A 17,261-nucleotide genomic window follows, 5' to 3' on the forward strand; every position below is an offset into this window, starting at 1 on the left:
GACATTATTTGTAGTGGTAATTTTTTTTTACTTTTTGGTCGCTGTGGTCTTTCAATTTTTTTCCCTTCTGGTCACTATGACCCATACCACTATCCCTTTTTATTATTATTTAATTATTTTTCTGATTTGTTTTTTATTTTTAAAAGTTGATAAATAAAGAAATTATTTAAAAAAATTTAAAATATGCAAGATTTGTTTAACAAGTATAACAATTTTTTTTAACATATATTTATTTCATTTTTTTTCATTTTACGTAATTTTTGTTATCTTTTTTATTTATTTTTTTTAAATCAAGCTATTTTTATTTATTTATTTTTCTAGTTTGTTTGTTTATTTATTTTCAAAAATTTGATAAATAAAGTTCTATTCTAAACAAAAATCTTATATATTCTTTTCTTCAAGATCAAACTAGACTTTACATAAAGGAGTCCTCTACTAACACAAAACTCATGAGGAATTACTTAATTTCATAGTTTTTCAACACAAAATAACTTACCAACCCAATAACATATAATTAATCAAAATTAATAACAACACCCTAAAACTCATAGTGTTACAAAAAATGGGTGAAAACATATCATTTTACATAATAATATTCATGAAATTTAAGTAAAAAAAGGATAATTGATACAAACATAATAAATTTTGAATTATATAATAAGTAAAATTAAATTATTTTTCTTGCTTTATGTTTTATTCAATTTAGTTAATCAACTAATTTCTATAATATTAAATAAAAAAGTATAATTAAATATATGTTGAAACGTGTATTATACATTGTGTTGTGTGTATTATTTTTTATTTTAATTTAATATTTTATTATATATACCAAGTTAATTTATGTTCATCAGAATAACAATTTCGCTTACCTATTATCCAACTTAATTATAATTGAGTAATATAAATTTACTCATTCCAACCTACAAAAATTTTAATTGATTAGTTTGGGTAGGTTGAATTCATAAGTTAATCATTACCTACTTACACTCCTAGTGAATAACTCATCTAATTACTCTAATGCACAATGATTTGTTTAAATTTTGTGTAAAGTACATATATTTTGTGAAAATGTAAAAAATTAAATTAAAATATTTTATAGAAAATTACTTAATTGGTGAATACTTATTTAAATTTAATTTAATTTTTTCAAATGATTAATTATTAAAATAAGTATTAATTTAATTTATTAGATCTTATGGCAAAAGTCATAATATGAGTGATTTCTAATATACTAATAATATTGTTTTATGGATTTAATTTAAATATATTTGATGTTTAATTATATATTATTATATAATATGAAATATTTTAAATTTAATTTAGATTAATTTTTAATGTATTAATAATATAATAATGATTTATTGTTTTATATAGTAGGGTAGTGGTTACATTTCCTTTTTTTATATATTTATTTTATTTGGATCGAAGGAAACAGGGGGTGAGTGGGCCTAATAGTACAGGGCCTGTGAAAAAATGAAAAGTTCGTAAATACGTGTGACAGAAATAGTTGTGATTGTATTGTTTAATTCGGGGGATACTACTACTGATTGGAATTGGAAGAGGGTAGTAGACAGAGAAGAGAGGTTGGGATGGCGGATCCGTACGAGCGGGTGAAAGGCGGAAGGTTAGCATTCAAAGGAGGAATCCTTGCCAGCCGCTCCAAATCCATTGACAAGAAGGGGAAGAAAAAGAAGAACAAGAACAAAGACACTAACCCTAACCCTAACCCTAATCATGAAGGTCAAGAAGAAATCCTCCTCGATATGGACAACGACAAACAGGTTGAGGGCGAAGGTCAGGGTCAGGGATCGGAATATACTATCGATGCAGCAAAGCGTATGAAGTACGAACAACTCTTCCCTGTCGAAGCCAAGAAGTTCGGTTACCAACCCAAAACCAACTTCAAGTCAGTTGAGGATGCTCTCGATGATCGCGTCAAGAAGAAGGCTGATCGTTATTGTAAATGAGTACTCTAATGTATGTCTATTCTTCCCTAATTCATTTATCTTTTCTAGTTCCCCCAATCCAATCTCAATTAATTGCCATTTTCTCTCTGCTGATTTCAATTACAATTTTGTCTGTAGGTAGCAGGGGTGCCATGGACCATGCACTTTTCCCGCTGCTGTAATGTATTCTGTTTCAGACCTTTGAATATTTCGAACGGATCATTACAATAGTATGTTTATGTAGAATCATGTCTAGTTCTTCTATCAGTTACAGTGATTAATCCTCTTAATTTTTTATGCTAATGTGGGATATGCACTGCTTTCAACTAGTGTCTCATACCGATACATAATTTTTAGATTCCAAGAAACATGGGATCCAAAGTCCATTTTTTCTTGAAGAACAAAGGGAGAAAAAGATAAAAGCAATAAATTGTTGCCTGCCTTTACTTAAATGTCTGTTTGCTGAAAAAACATACGTGCTCACTTCGTCCAGATTGGTGGTTGTCTGGGAAATGAAAAACAGCTCAGTTTGATTTCTCAAATCATACTGTGGGTAGGGTTTCGATACGATTTTATAGCATGTGTTTCACTCGGCATACCATTGGTGTAATTGGGTGTCTTCGATTCTACCACATTTTAAACACTAGAACAATCTGTTTCACCAACGAGACTAGGGTCTAGTCTCCACAACACAGCGATTCAAGGTGTTCACATTCTACATTCTAAAAAAAATTCCTATCTTGATGTGTATGTGTGAATAATAACTTTAATGTCCATATCCTTACACATTGGCCGCCTATACAGTTATATTCAAATCTACTAGTTAATTGGAATATGATTTCTAATTTATTTATTTGACAAACAGTATGTCAATAAAAAATACGTGGAATGCATGATGATAACATTCTAATGACGTTAGCTACAAGTTTACACATGGATTAGAATCCCAGCATAGGTAACTGGAAAAACGAGTTCTCCATTACATACAGTCATACACTGCATGGAATTTCATAACTTCACATTTTTAAATTTGCAGTATGTTTCTGTCACGGCTTTTACTTTATCTTTTGATCATAAGTTGAAACTTTCAGGCCTAACTTCATAAATTCAAAAATACTTCAATTCCTGTAAATAAAATCTAAATAGCTAGATACATGGGAATTTATCGACAGTTGTACTGTTCCGATACATACCAATGCACACATGGATAACAACAAAAATAGAGGAACTAGCTTTTTCCATTGGTTATAATGGCCTTCATGTTGAAACTTTCATTTTCCCTTGCAAATGCATGTCCCGATAGTTGTGCCATTTTTTGTATCTCTGCATTCCTTTCAAAACAGGTCTAAGCCGAGGAGCAGTAGTGCAAGTTAAACAACAACAACCTCTTAGATCCTTTACACATTTTGCGCAACACCTGCATTACAAAGGCTAACATGCTTGACATAATGAAAATCACCAAATGCAAAAAAAATAAGTATTAAAAGGAAGACAAATGCAACAAAGAAAGGAGTCTTACAGAAAAAGCAAATTACAATCAATATTTGCACAGTTCCTATGTCTCAATTCACTGACTTCCAAAGTACATATGTAGCATTTTGCAAACTTATCATCTGTCGTCAACTGTGCTTCAGTTGTGTCTCCAGTATAGTAAATAGAAGGAGGTAGAGACAGACGGGAGTCAAATACAAATAAATTTCCTACCCATTCTGCAGGACCTTCATTCTTTAAATAGTGAGAAACACCTCCCTTAAGGGTATACAAATTCTGAAATCCCTGCTGCCTGTCACATGGCATCAAAGCAACGCAATGCACCAAAAATAGCAACATGAAAAGGGGAAGAATGAGTAAGACAGTAAATTCTTCAGTTCCATGAATAAACCATTTTTCCTAATCAAGAGAAGAGACAATGGGCAGGTTGGAGTACAAGTATAAGGAAGGAGGCAGAGGTTACAGTGCTTAGGTAGAAAAAAAAAACTCAATAAAAGATTATTGTTGATATGGTGTGTTATGTGATATAATACAAAATATTAATCCAACGATCCCATTTAAACTGGTAATTAGCCAAGTAGTGCTACTAAATTAGAGTTTGGTTTTAGGGCTTAACCCCACATTTTGTTAGGAAGGTGAGAATTATCCAAACTTTATAAGTTCTATATAAGTCATATCTTTAGTAGATGGAAAACAAACTAGCTTTAGCACTACAATTAAGGCAGACCAAAGAAGCCACAACTAGGATGCGATAGGGGTGTCCACAACTAACACATTTTGATAAGTCCACTACATAATCATAAAATATTGTCAAGATATTTTGAGGTAATTTATTCTAACAAACTTGACAGGAGTAGCATTCCTTTGCCTATTGAAAGGGATGAGCAACTTTGCTAAATAAAATGAGGTTAATAATTTTGAGCTTGAATTGTTTTTGTTTTAAAGTAATTAGTGAAAGCGATCAATTCTTTTTTAACTGTGCCTGTTATATCATCAACGTGTTTCCAATTTTTTAAAAGGATCGTGAGGTAGCGGAAAAAAATTGTTTATACTTTTCTTTTAAAAAGAGCATTTTAATAATAAAAAGGCAATTTTTCTACTACTACCATTATGTCTACTCCAACTTTCTTCTAGCCAATGCATGTAACAATGGTTAAAACATCATTTAGTTTTCTAAAAGTGCATGTCATTGATACTTTAGTCCCTGATAGTAAAAAAATTCAAACAATACCCTTCAAAGTTCTAGTTATTTTATTTAAGTCCCTAAAAACAACCGCTTATTGACATTATAATCCATAAATATATGTTAATATTATCATTTAAATCACATGTTTTTTTGAATTTTAAACCAAAGTGAGTAATGTTTTACACTTTTATCAAGGACATTTTTTGAATTTTTATACTTTTGGAACCAAAATGCCAACAACATATACTTTCAAGTATTCAAATGATGTTTTACCCGAACTCTACACATGATAAAATAATCAATGGAGGTGTTTGCCATGTTTTTACCATAAATCATTTAAAAGTTTAACACTTTTTGAAGTTAATGGTTGAATTTGGATGGTTACATGAAGTATACATTGCAGTTTTCTTGTATAAAAGAATTGAAACTAAAAACAAAAAAGAATTGTAAAGTGCTTCATATTTCATTGGGCGAGATTTTAACTACTTAAAAAACAATTACTAAATGATTTTTGTGTTTTCATTATAATAAACAATTTTATTAAAAGCTGACCAAACATGGAATAATTTAAGACAATTGATCAAGGTTTAATTGTTTAACCATGATCAAACTATAGTCAAATTAAATAACCAATATAAACAAAAAAATAATAAAAAAATTAAATAACGCAAAAAATAATATTTAAGAAATATAATATCATAACTTTACGACACTAAAAGTACACAAACAAGTCCAACTCAAATATATCATGACTAGTATTTTATATAACTAAAGTTTATAATAAATTAAATATACAAATAAAAATCATGTTTGAATATATAAATTATTTTTAAAATTTGTATAAATACATATTTTTAAATATATAAATTATATTTTAAATTTATGATAAATAACTTATATTATAAAAATATTTTTTTTATTTATTGATAATTTTTTTAAATATTAAAATTTTATTCATAAATAACTATGATAAATTAAAAATTCAATTAGATAAAGAGTTAAAAAAATTGTTAAACCCTCCTGTAGGAGGAAAAATTCCTAAAAATTCTCAAGTAAGATAAAAATTCGCATTTAATGAGTTGATATTTAAGTCCAAATTTAAACAATACACATCAATATCGATCAGCAATAGCAATTTTACATTTAGAATAAAAAATAAATGACAAATATCTTAGGCTGATTTTTCATTTTTTTTTTTAAAAAGGGGTCAAAACTTCATCCCAATAAACATTTTTCTTTGACATGTCGTGAACTGATTTTTTTGATTGTTTTTTTGACTGGTTCTTCTCAAAAGTTGGTTCTATGATTCTTATTAAAATACTTTCTACTTTTGTTTCCTCAATCAAAATATCAAGAACACTCTTTGGTATTCTCTTATAATAACTTACCTTAGCATTGTAGAATATACATCACAACGAATCCCACCAGTGCAATACATCAATATGGTTGCCTTTTCTTTATCCACATTTGATAAAGGGTCTGAAGCAGTGATCTAAAGAGGGCATATCAAAGAGGAGTACATTAATATTCATAATGGAGAGATAAAACTTTGGATTAGTGATTCACATATCCCAATCTATTACCTAGGCAAAGCTCATAACTAAATGAGAAGAAATCTTTATGCGAAATCAGAATTGACAGCTAGAGTGCCGCATTCATCATAAGTCATAACAATTTATAAATGAAAAAAAGTTTTTTTTTTCCCGTGATTAACAACGTCAAAATTCAATGCAAGAAAACTAAGATTTTATGACATTACTTTGATATTAAAAAAAAAGTTATGCAACTTGATGGCATGTTTCACTTATCACGAGAGCATCTCAATCCTAAATCAGTCCACATTAGGTCACTCAGACATCAAATAATAACCCAACCTCTTCCTGAGACAGACCAAATGAAGTGTTCCTAAAGCAGTCCACACTAGGTCGCTGAGCCCCACGAAAATGTCCAATATCCCACTCATAACCTGAATAACAGCAATGATACTGTATTCATCCTTAGAACTAATCATTTTAAACAATAATTTTAAAACAAACAGAACGGAAACGTCGGAAAATATATCAAGATATTTAAAAGCATGATTTGAAGATCTCAACAAAGGGCAGAAGAACCAAAAAAATTCTGATCTAAAATTAACTATCAAGAATATAAAACCTGGATACTCCAAAAATATAAAAGTATGGGTACCGTACCTATGTCAGACACCAATATTCCTCGAATACTTTCGGATACATATCTAAAAAGTTATATATATATATATATATATATATATATATATATATATATATATATATATATATATATATATAAAGAGAGAGAGAGAAGGACTCATTTACTCAAAGAGTATGGTAAATTTACTCTATTCAATAATTCATGTATTACATCAAATTTGAATGATTCAATCATTAAATTAAAAAATTTTAATCTATAGATTTACAAATTTTTTAAAATTTAAAAATTATATGATACTTCATTATATAGATCCAAATCAATAGATAATTTTTTATGATTATTCGTCAATTAAATTAATGAAACAAAAAATCAAATAATTTTCAAACTTTTTAAAAATTTACAAACTTGATTTATGCATTAAGAATTTTTAATTTAACGTTTATATCTTTAAAATTTGTTATACAACATGAGTTATTATGTGGAGTAAATCTACCGAAACTTACTATTGAGCCATGAGTTAGTGATTCATTTTGAGATGAAGAAGGGTCATTTGTATTGCAAAGGCAGACTATCACTTTCAAAAAAATTTGCTAGGATCCCAACTCTTTTGAAGGAATTCCATGACTCATATGAAGGGAATCATTCAGGATTTTTTAAGGACCTACAAAAACCTAGCTGGATTTGTTGATTGGGTGGGTAAGAGGTCTGATATCAAGGGCTATGTTGCTGCCTATGAAACATGCCAGAGAAATAAATCCAGCACTCCATCTTCAGCTGGTCTATTACAATCTCTCTCCCTATTCCTACTAAAAGTTGGGTTGACATATCAACGGATTTTATAAGTTCCTTCCCAAAAGCTCAAGGAAAAGATTCCATTTTGATGGAAGTGGATAGACTCAACAAATTTGCTCATTTCTTTGTACTTGCACACACACTCTCAGCCAAGAGTATTGCAGAGCTGTTTGTCAAGGAAGTTGTCTGTCTGCATGGATTTCCTTCCACCATTATATCATATATGGAAGGAATTCTTTAAGATGACTGGAACCTGACTCCAAATGAGCATTGCCTATCATCCTCAAATGGATTGGAAAAATGGAGGCCGTCGATAGATGCTAGCAGGTTTATTTACACTGTTCGACAGGTACAAAACCAAGGCTGTGTGGCCTTTACACTTACCTTGGGCAGTTTTGGTTCAACAAGAATTATAATGCTTCCAGTTCCACAAAGATGCCTCCTTTTAGCGCACTGTATGGCAAAGACCCTCCCCTTTCTAAGAGACCACTATCTCGGGTTGAAGAGATTAATCAGCTCGCTCACCAAAGGGACACACTGTTGAAGAAGTAAAGAGAAAATGTTGAAATCCCTAGATCAAAGGAAAAAGTATGTGGATCATCATCACTGAGACATACATTCGGAGGTGGGGGGTTGGGTGTAACTGAAATTACAGCCTTACAGAATGAGATCTTTGGCAAAAACGTGTAATGAGAAGCTGAGTCCATGTATATATGGTCTATAAAATTCTAGTCAAAATGGGAGTCGTAGCACATCAACCAGAACTTCCCTCTCATACTAAAATTCATCCGGTATTCTACGTGGCACTCTTGAAGAAAGCTACACAGCCTCCACAAAGGGCTCAACCCTTACCTGAAGTATTAATGGAATATTATGAATTGCAATTATTCCCAAAAGTTGTACTGGATTGCAGAGTGAATTATGCTGGTCAACAGGAGTGATCAAATGGTAGCAGCTACCAAAATTTGAAGGCAGATGGGAGGAAGTTTTTGATATTGCTGCAACCTTTCCTCACTTCCACCTTGAGGACAAGGTGCATCTTGATGGGGCAGGTATTGATAGGGTGTGGCCTCCTATTATGAAGAATTATGAAAGAAGAAATAAGGAAAAAGGTGTGCTAGCTACATAGTTAACATAGTTTCAAGTAGTTAGGAATGAGAGATGTTTGTACATATAAATTACAATATAAAAAGGGAGAGCGGCTTAGGAGGGGGGCATTTGGAAATTTTGGGAATTCGTTGTTGGGAGGATTCTAGTCCCTTGAAGAAACAAAGCCATTCTTTCTCTGTAATTCAATTCATTCTTTGGGGTATAAACACTATTTCCTTCTTTTCTTTTCTTTGAGATTCATTTTCATTATATTCTGAACCAGTTTCTATAACTAACAAATAAAGATTATCTCATGATGATAACTCTTCAAAATTGGTGTTCAGTACCTCTTCTATAATGGAGAGAAGGAATTATAAAACGACATTTGATCCAAGCACCAAATAGTCTGAAACCCAATTAGAATATAATATAGGAACAGAAAAATGGGGAAAGTTTAAATTAAATTAAGAAAATGAAGGCAGATTCACTTTTATAGAATCTATACCATTTCTGACATCCAATAGAATGTAATTTCTGTAAGGATCATCTTTTGCTGTAAGATTGGTTTTATTTATTGCTTCCAATCTATCTCTCCATTCTGAAGGTGATAAAGGTATTGCCCGCATTGAAGGATCAAGCAATGAAATATGTGATATACCACCTTCAAACTGTAGACAAATGAATGTCATAAATTGATAATGTTGTCTTGAAGCTATAATTCATCCTCAACATAAAGACATGATAATAAAGACATGTAAAAATTTGTTATAAAACTAAAGCACAGGGAAGTCGTAGCCAATAGACGAGATTTGATCACCCTCAAAAGAAAAAGAAATGGATCATAGCCTCAAAATTGGAAGAAAAATAACAAGACAGTTATGTCAATCCTAACAAACTTAATTTGTAAGACAATATTTTACAGCATACTGATATGGCTTACCTGAACTAGTGAAGGCTTATAACGCAACTTCAATGTTGGAAATGTATGTCCATTTTCTGATGGAGATATCTGAACCAAGATGTCAGAAAACCTTTTATCCTCTCTTAACCAGTTGACATACGCCAGAGCATCTTTTGATGGCCCACTATACTGCAGTAATATATCACAACAGAATGACATATTTGGACTGTTAAATACTGTGAGGAAAGGAAGTCTTCTAGCTACTTTTATAAACGTTGTACTAAGATAAGTAAATATCTATAGAGCTATTATATTCACTTTCTCTTCCATCTCATTTCCGCAACTGTAACATCTATGACTTTCTCTCTCTTCCTTACACCTAAAAATGCAGGTGTAACCATTTTCCATATTCATCACCCTTGGCATTTCCAATCAGGTTAAACAAGAAAATATATCTCTTTCTACGGTGCTACGCATAAAATAATTCCTAAGCAGTACATCGGAAAAACTGACCTGCGCATTAATCCCTTGTTCATTCAAATAGACTCTTCCATTGATGTCGAGACCCTGCTAAAAGACAAAAGTTATACCTGGGGAAAGGCGGGATTCGAAATGAACGTTGGGTCAAACAATTAATTTGTCATTATTAACTAATCACATCAAATTAACTATTGCTGAAGCAAACCCGTATAGGTGAATGCATTCATGAAGAAAATGATTTAGTAATAGCAATACTTTCTACTGTGTTCAGGATACCAAAATTAGAGTGTGTTTTTGAGAATTTCTACTTAAAATAAATTCAGCAGACTCTCAAAAATGCCATTTAAGATAAACAAAAATTTAAACGTGGTATAAATTTTCCCAAGCACATGGTCATTGGAAAATTAAAATTAAAGCTCCAAATACAATTTAAAATAGAAAAGGCAACAAGAAAAGGAAAATGAAAGCGAACCTCCAATTCCAAGAAAGAACGGTGTTTGGCGACTTCAGCTAGTGGGTCTTGGATGAACACAAAATGGTAGAAATTGACGACAACAAAATCAAAATCAAAATCGTCCCTTGAACTTGAGGGCTGTGTTAGTGCAGCGGGAACCAACTTACGATGGATAAGAGCGACAGAAGAGGAGTTGCTGAATTTGAAATTGGATTTGAAGAAAGGCTCTCGTAATTTCAACACAAAACTTGTGTTGCAAAAGGAAGCGGTAACTATAGGAGCGAGAGCGAGTGCATGTGCACCTGACCCAGACACCTCACTGCACCACCTCATCCTTTCTTGCCCCTCTACGTGATGCCACCGAATCTGTGAATTGTGTTAACAAAATATTGAATCACAGCCAAGGCCCAAGCCCAACTCATGTCCACGGCTACTAGCACTAAATTTTGGGGCACAGCTTATAGAATATTTACACGGCAACACGAGGACTAAAAGATTTAAGTAATTCAAGTTTATTAAAAAGCATGAAATTGTCAACAAGTAAATTTAAATTTAAAATTTTAAAAAGTCATTCAAAGTTAAATTACTTATCTGTAATAATTAAAATAAACTTTTGTCACTTACATTAATCTTACCTGTCCAACAATACAGCAGAATATATGTAAATAAATAATCCAACAGAAAAAGAGAGAGAAGGGCGAAGAGTGAGCGCGGTTGTAATGGATAATATAATGTCGGATAATATTGTTGTTAATATTTAAAGGATTATTTATAAAAAAAATTAAATTATTTAAGAAAAATCTAACAGTTTGAAGATAAAATAGATGTCATTTTAAATAGATGAATTAACATATTTTTTTAATGGAAAATGCTAACATGCTCTTAATATACCGGTTAAGGAACAAAAAGTAATAAGTATTTATTAAAAAGTGATACTCTCCCTTATAATTTTATTTTATTTTTAATAAAAAAATTAATATTAATTTCTTAAAGCACTATACTTAGCAAGACATTTTTTAATTATAATTCCCCGTATCATTCCAAAGTAGTGGTCTCCCCTCTGATTGCCGGATTGTGCCCGCAATGATATGTCTGTCAATGTCATATATCGATATAATTATGTTTTGGAGAAAGGAAAAGGAAAACGTTGGAATTTGCAATTGCAGTTGTGGGGTGTCGTCAGTTGATTTATTTTGTGTTGGTTAGTGATGTCAATTGCCAACCAAGTTGATATGTCAAAGTGTGAAAGCAAGAGGGAGTGATGATGTTGACAGAGTTGGAAGTCACGCTAAAGCAGAGACAGCAATCCTTTTGTTTGGGCTAATAAAACTGTTTTGCTTCGTTTCTCAATTGCTGAACAACATTTTCCTTCGATCCTCTCTTCTTTTGCTCTTCCCTCACTACGAGTGCACCGTCAACATGAACGGGAAAGCCTCCATCTCTAAGGAGCTCAATGCCAAGCATGCCAAGGTTTCATCAATCCATATGCTACTTCTGTTTAACAATTCATAAATATAGGAGATGCATGATTTTATGTTTATTATTGCTTGACGCTTTTAAGTCGCTGTCTTTTGTATTGGAGCCATGGAAGGGAGTGATTTTTGAAAAGAAAGAACCAAGATTACATAACAGTGGTGATGCTATGGCAGCTTTCCCGGTGCGGGAAGAAAGAACTAATTAAGATGATTGCATAGCATCTTTTGAAAAGAAAAAATAAAATTTGTATCAAAGGATATGTTGTTTGAGCTCTTGGAATGAAAGTGGAATACTCATTTCATTTGCATCGCATCTTACTCTGATATTTTTATGTCATTCTATTCTAATAAACTTTTTTATCTAGATTAATGCTGCATTCACTGTCTGTTTATTTCATTTTAACATGAGTTAGAAAGTTAAGCTTTTCCATATCAAAATTGCCGGTACATACTAGACACGTAGTTGCAGCATTTCTGTTTGTTGTTCTGTGGTTTGTGGTCATCGGCATGACCATATTTTCATTGTAGTTTTGCTGAAGTTTCATTTTGTTTATGTTGCGTCTTTATGCAGATATTAGAAGGACTTCTTAAGTTGCCTGAGAACAGGGAATGTGCAGATTGCCGGAACAAGTATATACATTTCAGAACTCATTATTTTATTTTATAAACAATATTTTTTTTCTTTCATTTGATATGTTTTTAGTTCTTAAAGATATGATAATGTTTGTTTTTAACTTCTCAAAATATGTATCAGATGTGATTCTTATCTTTTTTACATAAAATTTTAAAAAATTTCTCTCATTTAAAGATATAAAATTATATATAATACATTTCAATAGGTAAAAGACTCAAAAGGAATCGATTTATTTCTGAAAGATTAAGATTAAGAGCGAATATTATTATCCGACTAAAAACATATTTAATTTCTTAAATTAAAATAGATCATTATCAACACGCACATCAGTTGTGCCCGGTAGTAAATGTGGATATTTAAATGGTACATATAATGAAATTTGAGAGTACTTTTTTATATATAGTATTTTAATATATGTTATGCGAAATGAAGAAGGAATTAATTGGTATTTTTATTCCTTCTTCAATTTGCAATTAAGTTCCGATCCTCTGATTATGGAGATATTTGAGGATTGTAAATATCTCGATAAAAAAATTTACCTAACAAGTCATTTCAATATGGTGATTCAATTAGCAATGGGACATATAATGAAATTTGAAAGTACTTTGCTTTTTTTCGTGAAGCGGATAAAAGAAAAGCCATTTACATTCGGAACAAAATCGAATACAATTTTAAACTAAATGATGTTATAAAAGTTTAATACACAAAATTTTTAATGGGGTTTTTAAACTAAAAAAATATAATTAAATATTTTATTTTTACAAATTTTTTAATTGATCCTTAAAGATTTTATAATGACTTAAAACCGTTAGAACATATTTTTTTAAGGAATTTTAATTTTAACAACTCAATAACAAAAAAATATAGTAAATCAAACTATCAATCAATTATAACTTTTTTTAGTTTAAAAAATAATTTATTTTTCTTAGAAATTCAAAGATCTATTAATAAATGTTATAAATAAGTTGAACTTTTTCTTTCTACATTATTCTTTTCGGAATGGGATCCACTGCAGTTATTTTCGAAACTGCAAGATGTGAAGTTCACAATAACACCATTAAAATGTTTAGGTTGTTTTATGAAAAAATAAAAAATAAAAATTTGTAAACACCATTTTAAAGTTTACGAGCCGTTAGATACAAATTTACACGGTCCAGTTGTAAACACCAAGTGCTTCATGCTAGAACTTCTCTAACTGCAGAGGATCTGCATTCGTTCTTTTCATACTTTAGTTGTGAACTTTCTCCTGTAGAAGCAGGAAGAGATGTTCACTTTATATTGCATCATTATTATTGTTTTTCTTCCAAACCTACTGGTTGTTTTGGAATCCTGTAAATTTACCTTTTGATTTCCCAAATATTGTCAGGGTACCACGATGGGCAAGTGTGAACCTAGGAATTTTCATTTGTATGCGATGCTCAGGAATTCACCGAAGTCTTGGAGTGCATATATCAAAGGTTTACATTCTTAATTGCTTCTTTTAGCTTATCAAGTTCTCTTATATGCAGAGACTTTTGAGTTTTTACATAATAAATGCTTGAGAATTACGACAAAAATACCACTGGATGAGCTAGATATGTAGAAGTGGGATTATGCATGCTCACCTCCTATCTACACCTTTTATTTTTCCTCCAAAGTTGCCTCATACTTCTATCTGTCAATCACGTGAACCACTTGGTATAGACTATAGCAGAATTTATTTCTTTGTTGCAAATAATTTTCTTTAATGATTTTCTAATTGTGTAGTTTTTGTTATTTTCTTAATAAAATGTTTTGTCTACATAACTCTATACAAATAGTTGCAAATTGGTAATATAAAATAATTTTCTTTAAGCAATTCGGTATTTTTGTCTTATAGAGAGTTATAATAAAGCAATATATACTAACCTGTTCTTTACGTACATTTTTCTTTTTATATCAGTAAATTGATAATGATTGAGCCTTCTCATTTTGCAACTAGGTGCGGTCCACAACTTTAGATACATGGTTGCCAGATCAAATTTGCTTCATGCAAGGTAAGAAACTATATAATCTGTTTCTTTCTTTCTTAATGAAAAATAATTTTAATTGAATTATGGGTAGATGTGAGTGGCACTCGGTTATAAAAAAAAATGCAAGGTAATCTGTGAGATTCTTTTATTATTACTTTGTCAGAAGAATTGAATAAAATATATTAGTAAATAACACAGATAGTCTACCCCTACTCTAATGTAGATAGTGATCGAATATCGGAAAATATGTCGTTTGCATCTTTCTTCTCAATACAAAAAAGTTTTTAACAAGAAAAATTGATTTGTTTATTTTATTTGCTGTAATCGTTACCTATCTTAACTAAACTAGTTCCCGAATTTACATGTTTTACGCAGTTATGGGCAATGAGAAGTCAAATAAGCACTGGGAGGCAAAAATTCCACCAAATTTTGATAGAAGTAAACTGGGAATTGAGAAGTTTATCCATTCCAAGTAAACCTCTAATGAACTTTTTTTAAGACATTGTTTGAAACTAAAAGATGATTTCCATGTACTTTTTGTTTTCCGAATATACTTAACTTGCTTAAGGTCTTTTAGGTATGTGGAGAAAAGATGGGCTTCAAAAGATGAACTGCAATCAACTTCGTCAGCTGAAATAATTTATAATGTTGATGAGTCACGAAATGGAGGGGCAAGGAGTGGTAATCTGAAGAACAACAGGAGACTTTCTCTTGAAGAAAGCATTCTTGCTAACCACGTGGCACAAATTCTACCACCAATAACAAGATCTCGTGGGGTAATCATGTTATTCATAAAGTATTATAACTGTGACACATGTTAAAATGTTTGGGACAAAATACAAACTGCACACGCGTGTATACTCTAACAACCCCTTTCAAACTCAAGGTGCGCTATTGAACCGTTAGAGAATGAAGTCAGCAAAGAGAGTTAAGTTTTGTGATCAATTCTGGAATGAGTTAGGTATGTTCAATTTGAATTTTGAAGGATTGTTGAATGAAGATGATCATTTGGGTAAATAAATCACTAAAATAACACTGAAAATGATATCATATTTATACAAAATAGAATATAACAAATATTTATAACAATGAATGATCTATCCATCTAACAATTTACTTAAATTGATCTTATATCTAAATTTCTAGTCAAGTTCATATAGGTCATAGGATCCAAGATTGTTGCAAGTATTACAGATTTAAGGCGCTTGTATCACGTATATAATCGTTGAGCAGATAACTGATTGTTTCATGTGTATGGTTGAGCATATAGGATATGTTTTCTAAGTGTATCTATGCAATTCAGGGTTTTATAGACTCGCAAAAGAAGAAATCGCCTCCATTAAAAAGGCCATCCTCATCAGTTGATTTTGACAAGTCCACAGGAAAGAGCAATGATACTGGTGACATTTTCAACTTGCTTTGCATCTATGACGATCCCCAGAGCTTCTCAGCCGTGCCTCCTTCAAGTTGGGCAACATTTGATTGTATGATATAAAACATACTTATATCTATAATCTTTTATACTTTTTATTTATTTCAATTGATAAAAAAAAAAAAAGTCCTCACTGAATAGTGAACTTTGAAGCTAGTAAAGATGTTTGACATTTTACATAGAATTAAAAAATATAGACAATTATCTTCACTTCAACAAATTCTTTCTTGTTCTGTTCCTAACCCTTTAGTTGCATTTCACAACAAAAGATGAAGGGAAAATTCTTATGTTTAACTTGAAAAGAGTTGCTCTATTTTCATCCATTATTTTCTCTTGATCTAACGATTCTAATGAGTAGTTAATCTTTGATTATTAGATTGAAAGAAAATAAAAGTAATGGTGAAGAGTAATTTGATCATTCTTTATATAATATATATATATATATATATTTAAGTTTATAGCTTGTTCAGCTAATCATTGGTGTACATATCACAAATAATTTAGTTACAAATGACGCTGTGATGTGGCATGAGCATGAAGCTGCACAAATTTGGTGTATGCATCGCTTTTCATTTCAATTTTTAACAATAAAATTTGCACTTTCATAGTTTGGTGAGTCTCGAGATTTGTGTACATTCCCTTCCATATCTATACACTTATTATGCTTTGTAGTTATTAAATTACCTGAACTAAGTCTAAGTTAGATTCAATTTGTCTTATGATACAAACAATGATTGTCTTTTATAACAGGGTACGTTTTAGACTTGTAACTGTCAGTTGCTTTTTTTTTATAATCATTTTATACCATAATACTGTACTTCTAGTCTTTGGTAAATAATTATAGCTTATTTGATGTTGTTGTATTTATTTAAAGAAATTATTTTTTTTTAAACAGGTTCGTTTGAGTAGAATTTTTTGAATCAACACAGTGCAGCAGGATATAACATCTACATCACTTTGGTGTTGAGGTGCCCATGAAATGGTTTGATTCACATCGTAGTCCAAGGTTCATTTTTCTCACAGTATTAACTAATTTGAGATGGACAAAAGGATGGGGAAAATAATAGTTATATTTCTTCTTTTACAAACTTTTCTTCTCCGGTCTGTGACAGGGAAAAAAACGTTAAATTTAAATGACTTGCCTTACATTTGTCCTCTTAGCTACCTTCTCATTTCTTTTTTATCTAAATAAATATACAATGTTAGCATTGCGTTGAA

General features: G+C 30.9%; 3 protein-coding genes across 5 annotated transcripts; 2 read left to right on the plus strand and 1 right to left on the minus strand.

Moving 5' to 3' along the window:
* The first annotated feature begins 1,508 nt into the window (after positions 1 to 1,508).
* LOC109799412 (uncharacterized) lies at positions 1,509 to 2,272 on the plus strand. Of its 2 annotated transcripts, none has more exons than XM_083068945.1 (2): positions 1,509 to 1,977; positions 2,089 to 2,272. In XM_083068945.1, exon 1 carries the CDS (start codon positions 1,590 to 1,592, stop codon positions 1,965 to 1,967), a length of 378 nt encoding a protein of 125 aa, XP_082925071.1. In that variant the 5' UTR covers positions 1,509 to 1,589; the 3' UTR covers positions 1,968 to 1,977; positions 2,089 to 2,272. The 2 variants fall into 2 exon arrangements, with proteins under 2 accessions (XP_082925071.1, XP_020215553.1); XM_020359964.3 differs by having other exon boundaries at positions 1,510 to 1,977; positions 2,085 to 2,272.
* A 748-nt stretch (positions 2,273 to 3,020) lies between these two features.
* On the minus strand, positions 3,021 to 10,886 carry LOC109799410 (Rhodanese/Cell cycle control phosphatase superfamily protein). 2 transcript variants are annotated; one of them, XM_020359961.3, is made up of 8 exons: positions 10,530 to 10,882; positions 10,091 to 10,144; positions 9,617 to 9,766; positions 9,182 to 9,344; positions 6,498 to 6,589; positions 6,012 to 6,115; positions 3,466 to 3,729; positions 3,021 to 3,363 (listed from the first exon to the last, which is right to left on the minus strand). In XM_020359961.3, exons 1-8 carry the CDS (start codon positions 10,842 to 10,844, stop codon positions 3,204 to 3,206), a joined length of 1,302 nt encoding a protein of 433 aa, XP_020215550.1. In that variant the 5' UTR covers positions 10,845 to 10,882; the 3' UTR covers positions 3,021 to 3,203. The 2 variants fall into 2 exon arrangements, with proteins under 2 accessions (XP_020215550.1, XP_020215552.1); XM_020359963.3 differs by having other exon boundaries at positions 3,204 to 3,377; positions 10,530 to 10,886.
* A 793-nt stretch (positions 10,887 to 11,679) lies between these two features.
* On the plus strand, positions 11,680 to 17,261 carry LOC109799355 (putative ADP-ribosylation factor GTPase-activating protein AGD15). Its single transcript, XM_020359886.3, has 8 exons — positions 11,680 to 11,981; positions 12,558 to 12,616; positions 13,987 to 14,077; positions 14,581 to 14,635; positions 14,987 to 15,083; positions 15,189 to 15,387; positions 15,915 to 16,095; positions 16,939 to 17,261. Exons 1-8 carry the CDS (start codon positions 11,931 to 11,933, stop codon positions 16,950 to 16,952), a joined length of 747 nt encoding a protein of 248 aa, XP_020215475.2. The 5' UTR covers positions 11,680 to 11,930; the 3' UTR covers positions 16,953 to 17,261.

Source organism: Cajanus cajan, chromosome 2, assembly GCF_000230855.2.
Source record: "Cajanus cajan strain Asha chromosome 2, NIPB_CcT2T_4, whole genome shotgun sequence".
Taxonomy (NCBI): domain Eukaryota; kingdom Viridiplantae; phylum Streptophyta; class Magnoliopsida; order Fabales; family Fabaceae; genus Cajanus; species Cajanus cajan.

What these genes read in the sequence shown, in the direction of transcription:
- LOC109799412 (XM_083068945.1), top strand. Translation starts at nt 1,590, where the DNA reads ATGGCGGATCCGTACGAGCGGGTGAAAGGCGGAAGGTTAGCATTCAAA.
- LOC109799410 (XM_020359961.3), bottom strand. Translation starts at nt 10,844, where the DNA reads ATGAGGTGGTGCAGTGAGGTGTCTGGGTCAGGTGCACATGCACTCGCT. An exon ending in GTTCTTTCTTGGAATTGGAG is followed by an intron (nt 10,145 to 10,529) that starts GTTCGCTTTCAT and finishes GTCTTTTAGCAG; the next exon opens with GGTCTCGACATCAATGGAAG. An exon ending in TTGGTCTGTCTCAGGAAGAG is followed by an intron (nt 6,116 to 6,497) that starts GTTGGGTTATTA and finishes TGCCCTCTTTAG; the next exon opens with ATCACTGCTTCAGACCCTTT.
- LOC109799355 (XM_020359886.3), top strand. Translation starts at nt 11,931, where the DNA reads ATGAACGGGAAAGCCTCCATCTCTAAGGAGCTCAATGCCAAGCATGCC. An exon ending in TTGGAGTGCATATATCAAAG is followed by an intron (nt 14,078 to 14,580) that starts GTTTACATTCTT and finishes TTTTGCAACTAG; the next exon opens with GTGCGGTCCACAACTTTAGA. An exon ending in TCAAATTTGCTTCATGCAAG is followed by an intron (nt 14,636 to 14,986) that starts GTAAGAAACTAT and finishes TGTTTTACGCAG; the next exon opens with TTATGGGCAATGAGAAGTCA.